Genomic DNA, 22,759 nt, shown 5'->3' with positions numbered 1-22,759 from the left:
CTGAGGTAGGAGTGGGAAGCTGGGGGTCTGTGGGGACAGTGCACCTGCTGCCTCCCTAACATAGCAGAGACCACCAGAGACTTATAGGAATAACATGTATAATGAATGTGCATACTGTTATCTGCTATCACTGCCCTACATTACATATACCAGCTCTGCCCTACACTACATATACCAGCCCTGCCCTACACTACATATACCAGCCCTGCCTTACACTACATATACCAGCCCTGCCCTACACTACATAAACCAGCCCTGCCCTACACTACATATAACAACCCTGCCCTACACTACATATAACAGCCCTGCCCTACACTACATATACCAGCCCTGCCCTAAACTACATATACCAGCCCTTCCCTACTGTACATATACCAGCCCCGCCCTACACTACATATACCAGCCCTGCCCTACACTACATATACCAGCCCTACCCTACACTACATATAACAGCCCTGCCCTACACTACATATACCAGCCCTGCCCTACACTACATATACCAGCCCTGCCGTACACTACATATACCAGCCCTGCCCTACTGTACATATACCAGCCCTGCCGTACACTACATATACCAGCCCTGCCCTACTGTACATATACCAGCCCTGCCCTACACTACATATAACAGCCCTGCCCTACACTACATATACCAGACCTGCCCTACACTACATATACCAGCCCCGCCCTACACTACATATACCAGCCCTGCCCTACTGTACATATATCAGCCCTGCCCTACACTACATATACCAGCCCTGCCCTACACTACATATACCAGCCCTGCCCTACACTACATATACCAGCCCTGCCCTACTGTACATATATCAGCCCTGCCCTACACTACATATACCAGCCCTGCCCTACACTACATATACCAGCCCTGCCCTACACTACATATACCAGCCCTGCCCTACTGTACATATACCAGCCCTGCCCTACACTACATGTACCAGCCCTGCCCTACACTACATATACCAGCCCTGCCCTACTGTACATATATCAGCCCTGTCCTACACTACATATACCAGCCCTGCCCTACACTACATATACCAGCCCTGCCCTACACTACTTATAACAGCCCTGCCTTACTCTACATATACCAGCCCTGCCCTACTGTACATATACCAGCCCCGCCCTACACTACATATACCAGCCCCGCCCTACACTACATATAACAGCCCTGCCCTACACTACATATACCAGCCCTGGCCTACACTACATATACCAGCCCTGCCCTTCACTACATATACCAGCCCTGCCGTACACTACATATACCAACCCTGCCCTACACTACATATACCAGCCCTGCCCTTCACTACATATACCAGCCCTGCCCTACACTACATATACCAGCCCTGCCCTACAATACATATAACAGCCCTGCCCTACACTACATATAACAGCCCTGCCCTACACTACATATACCAGCCCTGCTCTACACTACATATACCAGCCCTGCCCTACTGTACATATAACAGCCCTGCCCTACACTACATATACCAGCCCTGCCCTACACTACATATACCAGCCCTACCCTACACTACATATAACAGCCCTGCCCTACACTACATATACCAGCCCTGCCCTACACTACATATACCAGCCCTGCCGTACACTACATATACCAGCCCTGCCCTACTGTACATATAACAGCCCTGCCCTACACTACATATACCAGCCCCGCCCTACACTACATATACCAGCCCCGCCCTACACTACATATGCCAGCCCCGCCCTACACTACATATAACAGCCCTGACCTACACTACATATAACAGCCCTTACCTACACTACATATACCAGCCCTGTCCTACTGTACATATACCAGCCCTGCCCTACACTACATATAACAGTGGGTTAGGGGGATGAATTACATGGGTGGGTACTCTGGCAGAATGCAAATGGTCTGTACATCATGTAGTAGTAACTCTTTCTGCCAGTTAGAGGTAACCCAGCTTTCCCAGATCGCCCATCTTCCATCACCTGATCCTCCACCAGCAGCCCACTGATTCATAGTAGAGCTAGCTGTGTGCACTGAGGGAGATGAGGAATAGGCCACACCCACTTTCTGTCAGCCAGAAGAAAAATTCATTTATTTGTTTGAGCCGAACAACTGGGGATATCTCAGCAATCGCACAAGATATACACACAAGTTAGGGCTCTTTTTAAAGGGTAACACGTGGGCTTTTTATTTGAGGAATTTCATTTTTTGGTCACTTAAATTATAGTTGCGCTTTAAGGAGTAGACCTGTGTCTCCTGACCATGCTTGGCCAAAATGCATCCTTTTGTACCCAATGCTTACTGCATATAATAAATTAGCAGAACTACTTGGTGAGTGTTGAGTGACAACTTCCTACAGGGTATTTAATACCTGCTGTGAGTGGGTGAGAAGAGAATGCAAAAGAAGAAAGAGAACAGAGATAGGTGGAGAAGAGAAAAGAGCTCTCATTGGTGCACAAACCCCTTGAGTACTAAAGCTGTGCAATATTTGAGTACAAGATATACATACTAGCAACATCTAGTGGCAAAACTTAGGTACAACTTCATTGCCACTTTGACTTAGAATACAGGCTTTTCGCGAGGGGTGTATAAGCTAATAACTCCCGTGGTCGGACACCACAGTTATACGAACTCAAACAATTAGCATCATGATCTTATGAACATAAAAACATTTATGAACATGTTCGCTCATCACTAGTAACCACAGCACATCTAGGCTATGCCACAGTCAAGTAAACCTCTGCAAATTTGCTTCACCAGTATTTTGTTAATAGGTTCAGTTCTTATTACAGAGTTAAAGGGGTTATCCATTAAAAATCTCTTTCTTTCAAATAAACTGGTTTCAGAAAGTTATATAGATTTGTAATTTACTTCTATTTAAAAATCTCAAGTCTTACCATACTTATCAGCTGCTGTATGTCTTGCAGGAAATGTTGTTTTCTTTTCAGTCTGAAACAGTACTCTCTGCTGCCACCTCTGTCAGAGACAGGAACTGTCCATAGCTGTAGCAAATCCCTAAGAAATCCTGTCTCGGACAGAGATGTCAGCAGAGAGCACGGTGTCAGACTGAAAAGAAAATACCACTTCCTGCAGGACATACAGCAGCTTATACGTATAGCAAGACTTGAGACTTTTAAATAGAAGTAAATTACAAATCTATATAACTTTATTAACTAGTTAATTTGAAAGAAATATAATAATTTTATTAGAAGCCATATAATAAACAGCAGAGGGTCATTTACTGAAATATGGATCCAGCTGCTCAGTTTTTTTCTAGATGGCAAAAAGTGGTGACTGCAGGAATCTAGAAGGAGTTCATTGTAGATGGCTAGTTACCCCCTAATGCCACACCTCTCCCACACCCCACCCTCAATTCCCATCACATCACACAGGCCCAATAGGAATCACAAGACTTGGATCCATTGGAGACATGAGCAGTATGTTGGCTACAATTGGGCGCTTTGGATCTGCTAGTTATACTGTTGCTGTACAGGTGCTGGACTGTGTCTAACAAAGCTGATAACCCGTGAATAGTGATGAGCGAACATCCTGATATTCGGTTTGGATCCCGAACGGAACACAAACATAAAAAAAAAATATTGTGATCGGTTCATGTTTGTGTTCGCCAAACATTCACGAGCAAATAATGAACGTGCAGTAGAAGCGTACGTTTTGGTCTACGCACATGCGGAGAGATTATCAGGCGCAAAGCGTAAATGGCGCAGTGGCTTACGCACTTCATTTGCATACAGATTTAGTACGTTCCGGTCTAGAGTTAAGCACATCTGTACAGATAATCAGGTGCAGACCGTAAATTTTGCAGATGCGTACGTTCCCAAGTTCGAATATGTTCTAAAATAACAGTTATAACCATTCCGATCATTGAACAAATTGTTTATGATCAGCGATCGCAAACAATTAGCATCATGTTCGTTCGAACATTTACGAATACGTTCATTCATCACTACCGGAGACTAGAGAAATCATTCATCTATAGGAAGTGAAGCGCTTTATTTGATCTTGATCTACCCTCCACTCATCAAGCTGCCAACCTTTCAGCGCTGCTCTGCTCCCTGCCATTCCTCCTTAAATGCTGGGGTAAGCTGGATCCAATCCTGTGAAACTTCTTGGATTGGATCCAGCTTTTCCACGGCATTTGGGGTGAAGCGGAAGAGAACGGAGCAGCACTGAAGCAGCACTGGTGGCTTGATGAGCGGAGCGTAGATCAAACAAAGCACTTTGCTTTGTTTAGATGAACAATTTGCTCATCTCTACTAGAGATGATCGAACCTCGGGATTTTGCAGGTTCAATCGAACATTCTCGAACCTGCAGCATTTGATTCCCGATGCCTTCCTGGTCCGTGGGGAAGGAGGAGACTGCCCGGGTACCGCCTGGAAATCTGGCATACGGCCTATTACCTAGGCTTTATCTGGAATTCCAGGCGGTACTCGGGCTGTCTCCTCCTTCCCCACGGAACGGGAAGGCATCGAGAATCAAATGCTGCAGAATCGAGAATGTTCAAGTTCGAATGAACCTGCAAAATCCCGAGGTTCGATCATCTCTAATCTCTACCTGTGACTAGCCGGCTTTTTAATTCTTTTATAGAAACTAGGCTAACCTGCTGCCCCAGTCTGGACCAGTGAGAGGGCTGTCTATAGCAGTGGGTGAGGAAGATTCTTTGCTCTCAGGATGTGGGGGGCACTGACTCTAACTATTTAAATTATAAAGAGCATAATATTGTTCCTTTCATATGATTTTATATCGGCATGCTGTTCTTTCAGTGCAATTGTCTGGTGGCATGGCTAACATTAAATCAAGGGCATGTGTAGTGAAGCGTCATCCCTGCAGAGGGCAGGGAATATGAGCCTTAATTCACAGAAAGGTGGTAGAACAGTGCGAGATGCATTCCCAGTAGGGCACATTTATATCTTAAATGACTGTCAGCGGCAGACCACGGCTATGAGGCTTCTTACAGCTTTGTTACCATGGAAACAGAATTAACTATCATTGTAGTATAACAATAAAAATTCACATGCCAGCACTGTGCTCCAGTATCTTCAATACACACTCTTTACAAATCATAATCAATGCCAGCCTTATTGTTTTTAGTGATATCATCAAATCAATGGGAATAACTGATACATTTATTAGGAAGAAGCCATTGTTGTGTTATGTGTTCCTTCCTTCCAGATCAGTATCTGACAATCAATATCTGCTTTCCATAGGAACGTCCAATTAGAGAAATTATTACTTGTTTATTATCACTGTAAATATAATAGAATGGGTTTCTATATGTATAATAAATAATAATTCCTCATTTTAAAGGACATTCCTGTGGAATCGCATTATTGTCTGGTAGGGACGCATGATATTGTATATGTAAAATATCATTCTTCATTTATTTTTTTTACAGTAAGCAGCAACCATTACATTGACTAACTTTGCGTTTATGAGCGTTTTACTGATGTACGTACAGTTTAATGTTAATAACCACGAGTATAAGTTACTATAGGACTCGCATCCTCATAGGAGCTCATTGTGAATAAGTTGTCTCTGTACTTCTGCTGTTCACTGCTGACATCTGAGATGCCATCTGGTTAGCATTGTGAGCAGAGGAAAATTATAGCGTGTTGTCAGCCAGTAAACATGTGGCCTTCACAGAGGGAAGAATGTATAGAATATACCGTGCACTACAGCACTATTAATATTAATAGCAGCATATTTTATTGATTGCCCTGCTAAACTGGAATCAATCGATAGTCCACAACACACCAGGTGAGCATATAAGAAAAGAAAAAAAAACCTTACAGGAGACCACCACTAACTTCTATGGGCTCCCCAGACGATCCAAAGATTATCCAGGGAGCCCCTCCCGCAGCTCTCTGCGGTCCACTGTAGAGGTCTACAGAGGTACAGTATAGAATGTCCTCCCAAGCAGGTGGATAAGTGCTCTATCACAGCTTTATACATTTTATAAGGCTTAATGCAGATTAGTATCTGTATTACACTGTAATACCCAGGCCTTCCTAGTCCTCATACTATATACCTCCCTCCTCCTCTGTAGTTCTTCCCCCATACTGTATACATCCCCATCTGCAGGTAGTCACCATACTATATACCTACCTCTCCCTCTGTAGTTCTTCCCCCATACTGAATATCCCCCCCTCTGTAGTTCTTCCCCCATACTGTATACATCCCCATCTGCAGGTAGTCACCATACTATATACCTACCTCTCCCTCTGTAGTTCTTCCCCCATACTGAATATCCCCCCCTCTGTAGTTCTTCCCCCGTACTGTATACATCACCATCTGCAGGTTGTCACCATACAATATACCTCCCTCCCCCCTCTGTAGTTGATCCCCCATACTGTATATATCCCCCCTCTGTAGTTCTTCCCCCGTACTATATACATCTCTCCTCTGCAGATAGTTCCCATACAATATACCTCCCTCCCCCCTCTGTAGTTCTTCCCCCGTACTATATACATCTCTCCTCTGCAGATAGTTCCCATACTATATACCTCCCTCCCCCTCTGTAGTTGTTCCCCCATACTGTATACATCACCATCTGCAGGTTGTCACCATACAATATACCTCCCTCCCCCTCTGTAGTTGATCCCCCATACTGTATATATCCCCCCTCTGTAGTTCTTCCCCCGTACTATATACATCTCTCCTCTGCAGGTAGTTCCCATACTATATACATCCCTCCCCACCAGGGGCGTAGCTAATGTCTCCTGGGCCCTGGTGCGAGAGGCCAACTTGGGCCCCCCCCCCTCCTTTCACGACCCCCCCGTCCCCCCCCCCCCTCCTTTCACGACCAAGTGATGCTATTGTTGTGTGTGTGTGTGTGTGTATTATATATATATATATATATATATATATATATATATATATATACACAGTGGTGCCTTGGATTATGAGCATAATTCGTTCCAGGACCGTGCTTGTAATCCAAATCCACTCTTAAACCAAAGCAAATTTTCCTATAAGAAATCATGTAAATGCAGACAATTGGTTCCACACCCCAAATATATTTATTATTCTGTACTGTACAGTAATGGAGAGGATGGGAAACACAAGGGCTGACAGAGACTGCAGGGAGCAGGAAGGAATGAGCAGGGCAGGTGTGGGCACATACATGCAGCGCTCTCTGTCCGGGGAGAGAGGGGTTACAGCTATGGAGAGATTACCCCCCCCCCCCACAGTCCTGTCCCCTGATGTAAGCCCCAGCCTGAAGGGGATCTGCTATGATTTGGAAGGTGTTTAGAGTACAGTGCTGTAGACCCCGCTATGCAGGCCATGCCCCTTCTCTACTCGCCCTCCCACCCAATACAGGAAGTTCTTAAACCAAAGCAATGCTCTTAAACCAAGTCACAATTTTGAAAAACTGTGAGCTCTTAAACCAAAACGCTCTTAAACGAAGTTACTCTTAAACCAAGGTACCACTGTATATATATATATATATATATATATATATATATATATATATATATATATACATACACACACACACACCAAGACAGATATTACCTATTACCGCCATACTGTTACCGACCAAATCCTGTATACTGAGACCAATATTACCAGTAATACCAGTATATAGGGAGGAAACATTACCGCCACACCACAACCATCACCACCATATTGTTACTGACCAAATCCAGTATACTAAATCACCTCATCCAGTCATATAGAGGTGGCCCCAGCTCTACACAGGCTCTATACACCATATACATTACTGTGCAGTTATATCAGGTGACTCACAGGAGACGTCTTTTCTGATTGGAGTTCTTTCCTTTTCATTATCTTCTCCATCTGCCCTGGGCCGTTATGAGAACTTCTCCGAGCCACGAATCCACAGAATCTGCCAGACAGACATATTAGGCTCCACACTCTGACACCATCCTCATCTCTCTACACATCTGTACTGTCCCCTTTACACCCTCATTTAGTGGGTAGCCCTGACTCTATGTGACCTCCTAATATATGCCCCCCTCTGTGTATTCCCTCTCCCCCTATGTTGCCCCCCCAAATAGATGGCCCCCTCTACCCCCTCCCTTATAGATGGCCCCCTCTACCCCCTCCCTTATAGATGGCCCCCTCTCTCCTCACCCTCCCTTATGGATGGTCCCCTCTCCCCCCACCCTCCCTTATAGATGGTCCCCTTCCCCCCCCCCTCCCTTATAGATGGTCCCCTTCCCTCCCCCCCTCCCTTATAGATGGTCCCCTTCCCCCCCCCCCCCTTATAGATGGTCCCCTTCCCCCCCCCCCTCCCTTATAGATGGTCCCCTTTCCCCCCCTCCCTTATAGATGGTCCCCTTTCCCCCCTCCCTTATAGATGGTCCCCTTTCCCCCCCTCCCTTATAGATGGTCCCCTTTCTACCCCTCCCTTATAGATGGTCCCCTTTCCCCCCTCCCTTATAGATGGTCCCCTTTCCCCCCCCCACCCTCATAGATGCCCCCCTCCTTTCCCCCCACCCTCATAGATGGCCCCTCTTTCCCCCCACCCTCATAGATGGCCCCTCTTTCCCCCCCACCCTCATAGATGGCCCCCTCCTTTCCCCCCACCCTCATAGATGGCCCCCCTCTTTCCCCCCACCCTCATAAATGCCCCCCTCCTCATAGATGCCCCCCTCCTTCCCCCCCACCCTCATAGATGCCCCCCTCCTTCCCCCCCACCCTCATAGATGCCCCCCTCCTTTCCCCCCACCCTCATAGATGCCCCCCTCCTTTCCCCCCACCCTCATAGATGGCCCCCTCCTTTCCCCCCACCCTCATAGATGGCCCCCTCCTTTCCCCCCACCCTCATAGATGCCCCCCTCCTTTCCCCCCACCCTCATAGATGCCCCCCCTCCTTTCCCCCCACCCGTACAGGCTGATAAAAAAACAAAACTTAACTCACCTGACATCGCGCTCCCACGTTGATCCTCACTCCTTCGCCATCGGTCTGTCCCCGGCTGCTGCGCGGCTGCCGGGGGTGTCGCGTCTTATCCCCGGCAGCGCGCGCATCCCAGAACTCCCTGCGCGCCGGAAACCGGAAGTCAGGGCCCAAGGCGCGCAGGGAGTTCTGGGATGCGCGCGCTGCCGGGGGTAAGACGCGACACCCCCGGCAGCCGCGCAGAAGCCGTGGGAAAGACGGAGCCAGTCTCTTGTGACCGCAAGCAAAACAATGCTTGCGGTCACAAGAGTGATTGATCGGGGGGCCCCGCGGGCCCCCCTTGTGGCGGGCCCGGTCGCGGCGGCGACCCCCGCGACCACGGTGGCTACGCCACTGCTCCCCACTCTGTAGTTCCTCCCCCATACTGTATACATCCCCCTCTGCAGTAAGGCCCCCCCATACTTAATATCTCCCTCCCCCCTCTGTCGTTGACCCATGTACCCTCCTTCCCCCTATATTCAATGTCGCCTACTGTACATCTTACCACTCCTCCCTCCCCTGCAGCTTGTGATGAGCAGATGGGGGCGGAGAGACAAAACAAGTCCAGTCCCGATTGGCTGATGCTCAGCCACCCAGTGTCAGGGATCTGGTCAGCTGACTGTAACTAGGGCTTATTTTAGGAGTAGGTCTTATATTTCGAGCCTACTCCATTAGGCTATGTTCACATTACGTATCAGACCGGCCGGGTCACGGAATGGCCGGTCTGTGCCCGGATCATCGCGGCCGGTACTGAAGTACCAACTGGATGATTTTTCCGGCCGCGGAGCTCTGATGCGGGCGCATCAGCGCGTGCCCGCATCAGAGCTTCCCACAGCACACAATGAAGCGAGCGGAGCCGCTCGGTTTACTGTGTGAACTGACAGGGCTTTCTGCGGACAGAATTCACAGAATTCCGGCCGCAGAAAACTGACATGTCAGTTATTTGCACCCCCTATGGGATCCCGGCCGGAGCCTATATGATGTGTATACGCTCCGGCTGGGATCCCATATCAGATAAGGTTATGTTGCGCTCCACAAAAAGTACGGCCGTTGTTGACTTTTACATAGTGTGAACATAGCCTAAAGCCTACAAAGCTAAGCCAGGTCTTATTTTCAGTGTAGGTCTTATTTTCTGAGAAACATGTTATAAATAAAACACTATCTCTTCTGGTATTGTACACCCGTGATCATGGGCTTATGTACAACCTATGGGCAAGTTGTACAGAAAAAAAAAAAAAAAAACTAAAAATCTTAATATTATCCCAGATAACAGTATGTGTCTTTGAATATAATAATAAAAGGTATATGAGTAAATACCCTTCTAGTCCGATTTCCCTGCAAGGGTATTTAAAAAAAATTGGTTTCCTAAATCACACAACCTCTTTACGTATCAGATGCTTTAATATAAAGTAGACACAGTGCAAAGCAATGGCACAAATGCTCCTTCCATATGAATACTTTTTCATTGGAAATAATATTTAATACTTTGGTACATACTGTGTTTATCTGTGTATGCTCTTTCCCTATTGAGCTTTTTCTTTCTTCTTCTGTTAAATCACTGAAAAATTGTTGCCGTCATGACCAACTTAAAGCCATTAATCAGCTTGACAAACAGAGCCTGGATGTCTCATGTATAATACTGGTGGGCTGAAGGACAGAATAATAGCTGTATATTGTATGTAATGGTATGAAGCGCACATTTCTATGTCCAGGTTAATCTCCACTATCTATGATTAGTCAATATCTCATACATGTGACTGTGCCTTTCTCCTTATGTTGTGCTTTATAAAGTATTTAAGGTTTTCTCTTTTGTCATTTATGACAACTCTGTCAGATCACATAACTCTAAAGGTGAAATGAAAAATTATTCCCACCCAGAGACAAAGGAGATATTATTATCACACGCTCCAGGATGAAAGTAGTACAATCCTTATAGTACATTCTTTCAGTGAATGTACACTTAAAAGAATTCTCCTTCAAATCAACGATTCTTTTAAAATTGCACCATATGATAGAAGAAGGTTTAAGGTAGTTAAAGTGTACCTGTCGTTATAACGTTCAAAATCTAAATCAACAGTAGATGTGATATAAACCAAATTTCCAATATACATTCTCAATTTTTGTTGTTGTTGTTGTTATCTTGCTGTAAAACAAAGCTATACTTACCAGAAATCCAGATCCTAAACACAGGAATTCTGGCCAGTACAGACTCTATCTGTCCATCAATCACATGACTGCCTTCTCTCTGTGAGCGCTCAGATGACCTGGAATACACAGGACTTCCGTTCTTCTGACTATTTCCTGTTTTTTTAGAAAAAAATTGTCAGAAAACAGGAAGTGCCGTGTTTTCCATGACAACTAAAAAAAATTATAATGAATGTAAACTGCAAACTTGTTCATCTACTGTTGATTTAGATTTTGAAAGTTATAACGACAGGGACACTTTAAACTAGCGTAATAATGCTAATGATGTATCTCATAATTTAAAAGGGTTCTCCAGTAGGGATGGTCCGAACCGAGTTCGGTTCGGGTTTGTACGAACCCAAACCCTCGGTTATGAGTCCCGCTGTCCGCCCGCTCCATGGAGCGGGCGGATCCAGCGGGAGGACCGCCTGGAAAACTGGGATACAGCCATAGCCATAGGCTGTATCCCAGTTTTCCAGGCGTTACTCCCACGGGCAGAAAGCGGGAACCTGCTGCCGAGCGTTCGGGTTCGTACGAACCCGAACCTCGGCAGGTTCAGACCATCCCTATTATCCAGCACTAAAATATATATATATATATATATTGCTGCTCTGCTGGTATACATAACAAACATTATGCTTATCTTTCCACGCTCCTCTGGTGTCCTGATGAAGCCTCTCTGGTGTCCCCGACTGACTGTAGCTCTGCTACTTCAGAGATAAAATCTGGCCAATCACTGTCCACAGCGCCATCTCATCTCAGCCATGGATTGGCTGAGCGGACTGTCACTCCTGAAACAAGTAGCGGGGCTGCAGTCAGTGGGGGACACTTGCAACACCGCATCAGGACATCAGGGGAGCGTGGACAGATAAGCATAACACGTTCATTATGTTTACCAACAGGGCAGCAATCAGTATTAAGTGTCGCTAAAGATCATCCGGCCAGGATGATCTTCTCTGAGACTTGCCATTCCGTGACCCGGCTGGGTTAAAGAACGGCCGGTCTCTTACTACGTGTGAACATAGCCTTAAGAGTCGTGCATTCACCCTAAAGGCTGGACTGAAAATGGCTGCAGGAACAGGGTGATCAGAGACATGGAGAGAGGAGGAGGCAGGCACCGGTAAACACCAAGAACAGATAGCCCAACGATAGCAAAAGCTGCTGACATGTCGATATGCCCACCAAAGAGAGCAGGATGCTGGTTGGAGGAAACAGCCAGCGTTACACAAATATTGTTATGGATTTGTAACCGAAAAAAACTCATCTTTGTACATTGTATGCCTGTCGGTTTTTGCTGATACTTGTGCCTTTAAACTTGCATCTCCCTCTACAATAATTTGAAGGCTAAAGCTTGACAAAGTGCTCTTCTGTCCTTCACGTCAAGCTTTGACTTTAACCACAGAGGCTTCTGTCTGCAGATGTTTGCCAGTCTTTGCATACTGAGATGCGATCAAGGAAACAGTAGTCTTCAATACACCCATCAACTGAGCTACCTGGGTCACAGATGTGCAGCAACGATCAAAATATGTCAGGTCTGACATATCACGTCCCTAAAACAAATAAACTGAGGTTAAGAATGGCACCTTAATAGACAGTGATATATGGGATGTGATGGAAGGTACACCAGAAAGAGTTCACATCGACAATATAATAGGGATTTTCGAGTTATTTTGTCCATCTATGTATCTTCTTTTACCAAAATGTGCAAAAATAAGTATGATTTGTAATAATAGCTATGGTCTGAAACTACCCCATGTGGTTATTGAATAAGAATTGATCTTAACGGCACGCTGTGTTTAATCAGGATATCACTTACTGAACAAGCCAGATGCAAAGTCTTTTATTACTATTATTTCTCAGCAGAGGATTATTTCATGTGGTGTGCTCTGTGTTCAATCTTTCAAATATTGACACCAAGATGTAATGCACTTACTGTTTGGAGATGTCAATCAAATTCGTATTATACTACATGCAATCCGATGAATTGTCTGTATGTAAGAAAGTTCCATTTTGATGTCATTGCATCTTCAGACTTTTTCCAATCAGTCTGGAGTTTTCTGCACTCTCTTTGGTATATTGTAACTTATTTTTTTACCCTCCTTTATCTACAGCTATAGCCAGTATGGCATCCAGGCAAGAAATGGTAAAAATATAGAATCTCTATCTTAAAGGGGTTATCCACCTAAGAGCTAAAAAATGATATGCCAGCTGCTTACACTCACCAAGTCCACCTGAGTATTCTGAGCCGTCTCCTGTCTTTCTAGCTGCTGTCGTTCCTTAGATACAAGCTTTTCTAAAAGCCGATCTATATAGATGGTGCCAGCCAGGAAACTACATTTCCCATCATGCATCTCCCTGTTTTTTGTTTTTTTTTTCTGATTTTGAATCACATCACCCCAGTATGTAGTCCATTCTAACTGATGATGTAGCAGAGCTTCAGATAGTGTATACTGGGTCTTCTGCACCCAAACTTGCCCTTTAGAAGTCTGAGGTCTTACATCTCTGGTGATCGGTCAATGTGGTAGCATATAAAGTTATAACACGATTTGTCCCTAAGTGGCCACAGAGAACCCTCCACATACGTATCTCTCAGCCAGCAGGGTTTCCACAGTGTCGTAGATAATGGCCAGCAGAAGACAATAGGGAAATGCAGTTATATTAACTTAAGGCAACTCTCCATACTGCCAGCTATCTGTTCACAAAAGACTTTTTCTCTCATACCTATGCACTCACTTTGTTAGGCCCCGTTCACACTGAGCAAAAACAGCGGAATCCCTCGGTGCTCAGTGTCCTGCAGTGAGTGAATGGGAAGGCGCGCGCGCATTTGCTTCCTCCCCTCTCCGCTCAAAGAATTGACATGTCATTTCTTTGAGGGGAGAGCGGCAGGAGCGGATGCGCGCGCCCTCCCATTCTGCCATTTTTGCTCAGTGTGAACAAGACCTTACAGTGGATAATCTACGTCAACAGCTGTGACCACATGGTGCCATAGTCACAGGGACCACACTTATTTGTCCTTAAGCCTACTTGATGTTCCTTACTAATGCTAATACTACTTGTCAGCACACAGGTTTTATGCCAATTCGATTCATACAAAATCACTGGCAACAACTTTGTAACCATTTACACAAAATTTTGGCAAAATTGCAAAGTACAAAAAATGCCTGTGGCCCCTTTGTTTTTGCCTGAGCCTGCCTAGAGATCCCCCTCCAGCCCTCCCCAGGGCCCAATAGCAGCTACTGTGCTACTGGGTTACAAAGGACAAAACAAGGGATAAAAATTGTTAAATAATTGAACCAGCTTGGATACATGTAAATATGATAAGGCTGCTGAGTGAGATATTTTTCCTTAATAGAAATCTGTCAGCACCCGAACCGGACTCGAGGTGCTGACTGTGTACATTACTTTTGCTTAATGTGTCAGTGGAAGCGATGCTACACAATATCATTTCTTCTATTGTAAGCCAAAGACGAGTCTTGGTGTATAGTGCTTGTGCCATGGTCACAATCCTTCTTCCTCCCACTTGCATACTATTGCCATCTTGCCATATTGCCATCATTTTGCACACGCGCCGCTGATGTTAGTGATGATGATGATGTTCAGCAGGCTCCATTTAACATAAGTGCCAGTTTCGGACCCGGAGCAGGGGTTAAATGGATCAATAGACCCCAATATACCCAATCGAAACCAAAAGGGTGTATTTTTAGACACTAATTGGGATTTTTGCAGCTTGGTGTGCGGAATAAAATAATGTGGACCTCCACAATTTTCCATTGATGTAGATTTTGTTGAATGTATAAGTTGTGAACTTCTTAAGGTGTATATGGCTGACGAACTTAGTATGAAATGAGTAATAGTTTGTAGGTGTGGAAGTAATCCAAATTCAGGAGTGATTTTTTAGCATAAATAGTTAAGAAGCAAAAAATACTTTGAATTGATTATTCATTGATTATGTATACTTTTTATGAACCTAAACAGTTCTAGGCTTTGTGCACACTTAGTATGAGACCGGCTGTTCCATGACCTGGCCAGGTACTGCAGTATCTGCATGATGATCTTTAGCGCCGCAGAGTTTTGATGCGGGTGCATCCGTACGCGCCCGCATCAGAACTCCCCACTACACACAATGGAGCGTGCGGCCGGAGCCGCACACTCCATAGTGTGCACTGACAGGGTTTTCTTTACTTCAATGAATAGTGGCTGCAGAAAACAGATATGTCAATTTGCCCTGTGCACTGACAGGGTTTTCAGATATGTCAGTTTTGTACGGCCCTGCTACAGATTCCGGCCGGAGTGTATAACATGTGTATACACTCCGGCCGGGATTCCCTCGGCCTTCAGTACAACGTAAGTTCCGTAAAAATTATGGCCGTTGCAACAACGGCCTTGATTAGTACGGAACTTACATTATTTGAACATGGCCTTAAAAAGTTTCTAGAAAATGAGCAATAATGACGGATTATAAGTAGTATACCATCCATGAGGTGGGATATGGACATGTATAACGCCAATAAAGTTGCAGCATACTAAGCATGCGATATACACAATTTTACAGTACACCATTTTTGCCACATATACTCATGCACGCTACAAAAAATCTCTCTGCTTGTCTTTCTCAATTTTTATGTTACATAGTCCATCATTTCATCCTACAGTATAACCCTACTACATGTAAAATCCAGTTAAAGCAATTCCAATGGAATAAACCACTTGAGCTCACCGGAGTACAGCAATGCTTTTCCTTTTTGGATTTTCCAATTTAAAAGGCAACTAAAGCAAAAAAAAAATTAAAATAAAAAAAAATGTTTCCAGTACTTATCAGTTGCTGTATGTCACAGACATAGAAATAGATAGGACATACAGCAGCTGTTAAGTACTGAAAGACTTGAGAATTTTTAATAGAAGTAAATTACAAATTTCTAGCACTTTCCGACATTTGAAAGAAAATATATTTGCTGGGATTATCCTTTAAGTATTTAAAAAAATGTCTTCAAATAACACGCCTTAAAAATACCAAATAAGCATTTTTTTTATAATACTACAAGCCGCAATTGAACCAAGCATAAGACGGCTCTCACAACTAACATGGTCTTACAGAACAGCTAGAGTCTAATAACTTGAACAAAATACAATTACTGTTAAATGAACAATTTACCCTTTTATTTTGAACTGCTTCTTAGAAATAGACAGCAAACTGAGATATTCCATTACAGAAGTAAGGAGTGAACCACCAGACCTCTGACCATTGACTAAATGTGCTGCTACTATATCTTACAATAATGTTGCCATTAATAGTTACTCAAAAAATACTGTAAATGGGTTTATCCAATTGTTTAATCCTATCATTTTGTATGGGGTTTAAGTACTTTGGGCAAAAAAATAAGTTGAGTTCCATAGTCCCCTGAGGTAGAGGGTTGTGTGTTTTTTCCCGGAAACCCAAAATGTTTAACAAATATTATTTTGCTAAATATAGAGAAAAGGATATCTTACTTTCCACGTGCTGTTTCAAAGCTCGATCTCTGGTTGTTCTTATTGATGTAATTCAGTCGGGAAGAACTATCTGCTCCGACTTCCCCAGCGCCTTTAGTTGTCTTTCCTGAAGTCCCAATCTGCTCATTACTAGATTTCTCAGTTTCTGCTTTTGCAGTTGCAGGAGTTTTTATTGGCATCCTTACAATTGTATCAAAAAGTTTGTATTCTCTTCTTTTTGTATTTGGTAACAGAGGGGCAGTTGTAGTTGAATACTGTGTTGTGGTGAATTCTTCTTCAAACAAAGTCGTTTCTTCGGTGATACTCCTTTGGGTGGTATCCCTGAGTATTTTACTATCTATCTCAAAGAGAAGCTGCTCCACGTCGGTATCCGCACCTTCTGTCCATGGGTCTCCAGTCACATCGAATGAATCCCCCCTTGTTCTTCCACCATCAATGTGCAAAGTGAGACATATAGTCAGTAGCAAAACTGACATCATCTTGAAGATAAAATGACTATCCTAGGTTAGTTTAGCTCTATTATGTCTCTAGACTTATGACATCTGTTTTTGTTCGGACCAAACTCTAGGTTTGCATGCCAATTCTCACTTTGCATGAAAAGGAAGCAGGTTATAACATGTCAGTCATGAGCGGAGGAAACACTGCTTCCTGTTACTGCAAAGCCTTCTGTCCTTCTCACCTAGAGAAATGTTGAGGATGGGAAATATTACGAAGAAAAGAAAGTGGAACAATATTGGATCATATTTGACTGTTTGTCAAAGCAGAACATGGAAACACAACTGCGAGGACAGTAAGCTTTCATTTCAACCCCTAAAAATTTTTTTTAAATTTAAATAGATTCAAATATCTGTACTGATTTATGTAACAACACATGGTAGGCCCAGTATAGGGTTTCCATGAGTGTGCCCACTATTTTAAAGTCTATTTAGAAACAATTTTAAAGGGAACCTGTCACCCCCCGTGCCGGGGTGACAGGCTCCCGACCCCCCGTTAAAGCCCCCTATACTCACCTAATCCCGCCTCTGGAGGTGGTCGGGTGATGAAGATCTCAGCCGCTGCAGCCCGGCGCGCGCGCTGAGAGATGAGTCCAACACCCATAGAGAATGACATAGAGATTCTCTATGGGTGTTGGACTCATCTCTCAGCGCGCACCGGGCTGCAGCGGCTGAGATCTTCATCACCCGACCACCTCCAGAAGCGGGACCCGGCGGGATTAGGTGAGTATAGGGGGCTCAAACGGGGGACGGGAGCCTGTCACCCCGGCACGGGGGGTGACAGGTTCCCTTTATACACAATAAAGTAAATGTACCACTAGGTACATCGCTTTGTATTTTTTATATGAACAGACCAGCGCCGGTGCGGTGATGTCAGTACTTTTATTTGAACCTCCGCCCAGTTCCTGCGGACGGTGCCAGTTTACTTCCGAGCATTGGCCTAGCATTAAGCACTGGGGTCTGGCCCGCCGCCCCCCAGTGTGACAATCTCCCCTTCTTTGATTCTAATGGAGCTGTGTCACAGGGGGGAGAGGGTTCAGTCACACTGGGGGTTAGCAGGCCTTCCCCTAGTGCTCCATGCCGGGCGAGTGCTCCTGAATAGACCGACACCGTGCATGGGAACCGAGCAGGGGTTCAAAAAAAGGACCACGGCATCCGCATCCCCGCACCTCTCACACTAGCATTCTCACACTAGTAATGGCCTCTCCTGGGCTAACAATAAGCCTAAAACCTCCACCTATGTCCTGTGCTTGCTATAAATAGAGATTTGGCTCCTATCTGCCCAGTTGTAGGCATATTGTTAGTCCAGGAGAGGCCATTGTAATAATGCTAGAGTAGGATCATGTCTCTGAGCATACCTTAACGTGGTGACATGGTACATGCTGTTTTATCAAATAGTTTACTAAGATCCTCCTTTTTTAAAATCTATAGAGCAGGTTTTTATATGTGTGTACGTCGGGTAAAGTATGTACGGTAAGCACTTGCACCTGTAGGTTGCTGTTGCACTTCATGTTTTTTGTCATCACTGGGGGGTTACTACAGGTACCAGAACACAACTGGGGATTAGGGGATGAACTATAGCTACCAGGGGTATCACTGGGGGGGGGGGGGGGGTTTCACTACAGCTACCAGGGGCATAACTTAGGGGTGGGGGCTGACTTCAGCTACCAGGGGCATCACTGGGAGGGTAACCTACAACTACCAGGGGTAGAAATATCATATTTTCTTAAATCTTTTTCCAAAACCTACACATTTGACCCAACATTTTTCTTGTGAAATGTTCCTCTACAAATACAGAAATACATTACCTATTATCCATAATGGCTAAACCTTTCTCTGACATAAAGTGTACCATTACACAAATGGATAGAATTAAGCGATATGCTGATCTCTTCTTCTTTGGTTATCTTCTCCTAAGGTATACTTTGTTCAACTTATTCAAAGGAGTAGGAAGAAAACGACTATATTTCTATTGTGAATAGAACATGTGATTGTTCTATTATGAGCCTCGTATTATTGATGCATTTAATCATGGCTGTGGCATTCAGCTTTCAGAAGGTATAATGAAACTATCAAATTGTACCAGAAACATCCAGATTGAAGAATTGGTTTGAACAATTCTATCTTTTACCTTTTTTTTTCAAATTTATTTATTCATGAAATTTCGACAATTTAAAGTCGAACGGGTTTGGATTCATCAATACTATGAGCTCAATAAGTTGGCTTGTTTGTCAGGAGATCATGGTAAGCAGGATGACCTCAGCCTGTTCGACTTACTAGTACACAGTGTTATTGAGCCTTTAGGCCACGGGTATAGCTAGAATTCATGGGGCCCCATAGGAGGACACTATTCCCCCCCCCCCCCCCCCCTTGATGCATGTACTCACATGGCCTGGCAGCTGGCAGTCCCTGGGGGTACAAGTAACTTGTGCTCTTGGCATCCTGGGAAGCTAGGAGAATGGAACAACAAGGTACTGCCCGGGGGGGGGGGGATTCTTGTGGCTGGAGGTGCAATGCTGCCTCTGGCCACAGAAGAGACTGGTAGTGGGTGCTCTGAGCCATAGCCACCATGAAGGCAGATTTTTTTCCGGGGGTGGCGCAGGCCCCTCTGCTGCACAGGCCTTGTAGCAGTTGCGTGGTCTGCCTCCATGGTAGCTCTGACACTGCTTTAGGCTATGTTCACACACTGTACAAACAACTAGCTAAACCACGTCCATTATTAATGATCATGAACGTTAATAAAGGCCGGGGTTTGTACATCATGTGAACATTACCTCTCACAGTTTTTTTTATGTTTCAGTTAAATTGTATTTTTTGACTCCCTAAAATATAAACAGGCTTTCAACATTAAAAAAAATTACTAGAAATTACTAGACCAATATCTGCATTTTCTGAATGAATTAGGCTCCATGCATACGGAGCAAAAGTGGCGGAACATGTTCATTCTTCAGCACGGAGAGAGGAGGCGTGCGAGCCTCCCATAGACTGTCACTATGACAGGGAGGCTGTCGGCATCTCCGCCGCAGAATTCCACCACTTTTGCTCCGTGTGCACGGAGCCTTAGGGTGAAACCATATGAACAGCCGGCCACATGATCTCAAGCGATGGCCACTGATAGCGTGATTTTATTGGTAAATCATGCAGCTATTGACCATTGCACATGAGTATGGTTTGTCTGCTTGTAACTGGCCACTCCTGTTACCTTAACCCACCAACACATCCCAAAGAACACAGTTCTTTGAGAAGGTTAACATGACATTTAAAGGGAATGTGTCACTTGCCTTATGCTGCATAAAGTAAAGGCAGCATAAACTAGTGATATAAATGCTGAACAGATGGGTGTATTACTTACATCATTCTGTTCAGCCGTTCTTCTAATATGCAGAAAAATAATATTCTTGCCACAGCCCTCCCCCCTGATAATCAGCAGCTGGTGGGCGGAGTTTTCAGCTTCTTATGAATATTGAGGACTATTGGGCTCATGCACATAATGGAGAGGACTACTTATCCTCCATGTTATTCAGTGCGGTATCTCTGGGTCAGCTGCACACAACAATGTGAGTGATACATTATTCTGTTTGGCTTCTCTGTTACTAGTTTATGCTACCCTGAGACAGGACAGCACAAACCTGCTGAAAGAGTCTCTTTTGAAGGTGAAAATTTTATACTAGGATTAGTATGCATGCTGAGCAGAAAATGCAATGGCATGACTACTGTATTACAAAATCTCACTTTGCATGAGATCTTACATTTTTTTATAATTTCCTTGTTCATATTTGTTTATTTCTTAATCATACTTTGATAGTGACTATTTTTTTTTAATTTTTATTACAGATGAGATGAGACAATAGTGTGGTATGGTTTGAAATGGTGTCAGATACTGGATGGCTCACAGGAAGAGGATTACCTGGCAGACAGAATGACAGCTTGCTGTGTTATTTCAGTGGAAGTGTTAAAACCTGCAGTTTAAATGTCATTGCTGGATGAAAAATATCCATTACAAAGGTGAAAAATATCAAAATCTAATTTTTACTTTCATACTTAAAGAGCTGGTCCAGGGAAAATTAACTTGTCCTCTATCCACAGTAAAGGGGACAAGTAGAGCCCTGGGTAGGGCATGTGACCTACAGCTCTAAAAATTTCTATGGAACAGCTGGAAAGAGCCGATTAAGCACTTTCTGGCTTACTCGGCTCTTTCCAAGAGCTCCATAGGAATAGGGTGACATGCCATACCAGTGGCTTTATTCAAAACAAAGAAGCCAAGGGCCCGATACAGAGATCGGCAGGGGGTAAGTAGGTCCAACCCAGTGCAATCTCAAGTAGCATGAGCAGGTGTTAATGTGGATGTCAGATAACACTGATAGATCTGAAATTCAGGAGGCACCAGAGATTATGTCCACCAATCCCCCAAGTGTTTACCTACTGTTGTCTCTGGGTAGTTAAAAGGGGGTGGAAGCGTCTGGTCTGACTGTTGGACCAACTGGACCCAATGTTTTAGGGCACCGTCTGAAAAAGGCAGTAGTGTGGCCAGAGGAATAGGGTGGGCCATACCAAATGGCCCCACAAGCGTTCTCCAGAGCACCCACTCGCTGTGAGCACCTACGAGTCAGGGTCACACCACTGCCTTCCACCTCCTCCTTGCCCACAATTTTTGAGAGGGTCAAAACAGGCTTTTGACCCCACATATTTTTGAGAGGGTAACAGGCTTTCCCCCACAATTTTCAACAAGGAAACACAGGGTTCTTGCAAACAATTTTTAACAGGGTTACAACAGGCTGTTATCTACAATTTTTTTTACCAGGGTCACAACAGACTGAGGCTGTATGTGGCTGTATGTGCCCGGATCATCCCGGCCCGTACTTAAGGATGATCTTTCCGGCCGCAGAGCTCTGATGCTTCCATGACAGGGTTTTCTACGGCCGCAATTAATTGAATTGCGGTTATTTACGTAGTGTGAACATAGCCTGAGTCTGTATGAGTTCCTCCTTTGTGTGTAATGAAGGGTGTATGAAATTACCTCTTTCCTTTCAATTTTTGGCAGGCCTTGCACTTGGTGCATTGGCTTGATGAGTCCACTAGTCCATCCTTTGAAGGTTTGATGTTACAAAACTATTTTTAAAAATCTTTTGAAGACATTGGTTCACTTTAATTTCTAACAGCCTTGTAAGTTCTCTCTTAGTAAATCATAGCACCATACTGTGCTTTGTACTGTGTTCTTCAGTTAGGGTCCTATTAACTTAAATTGTGCCTTTGCAGAATTCTGAAATTTCTGCTAGTTCTTTCCCTTTAGCTTGTCTATTTGACACAAACAGCTGGAAATAAAAAAAAAAATAAATAAAAAAAAAAAAAATATATATATATATATATATATATATATATAATTTCATCAGCTTGTCTTGTATATCAAATGTATTATATTATTACAGTATGTACTGTTATTATACAAATGAAAATCTTGGAAATGAAAGGGAAAGCTCAGTGTTATTTGCTAATAATATTTACTTTATAAATGTAATTGTGCTGTAAAATATACAATTCAAAATTGTACTTTACTAGAACTGATTGAACATTTCCATGACATTTACAAACAAAATCCATTATAACTGTGAAGTAACAAACAGTTAGTATGACAACTGCTTTATTATTCAGGCTGACTTCACACTTAAAATCTG

The 22,759-nt window shown here is 44.1% G+C and overlaps 1 protein-coding gene across 2 annotated transcripts in view; it reads right to left on the bottom strand.

Moving 5' to 3' along the window:
* MMRN1 (multimerin 1) overlaps nucleotides 1-17,162 on the bottom strand; it is a 60,240-nt gene extending 43,078 nt beyond the window's left edge. For both annotated transcript variants that reach the window (XM_069978325.1, XM_069978326.1), the window contains exon 1: nucleotides 16,594-17,162. In XM_069978325.1, coding sequence (XP_069834426.1) covers nucleotides 16,594-17,072 — 479 coding nt within the window. In that variant the 5' untranslated portion in view covers nucleotides 17,073-17,162. The remainder of the gene's footprint in view (nucleotides 1-16,593) is intronic.
* Nucleotides 17,163-22,759: the final 5,597 nt, after the last annotated feature.

This window comes from Dendropsophus ebraccatus, chromosome 7, assembly GCF_027789765.1.
Source record: "Dendropsophus ebraccatus isolate aDenEbr1 chromosome 7, aDenEbr1.pat, whole genome shotgun sequence".
Lineage (NCBI taxonomy): Eukaryota > Metazoa > Chordata > Amphibia > Anura > Hylidae > Dendropsophus > Dendropsophus ebraccatus.
Note: the sequence above shows the minus strand (reverse complement) of the source record. Positions and strands in the feature narration are given on the sequence as shown.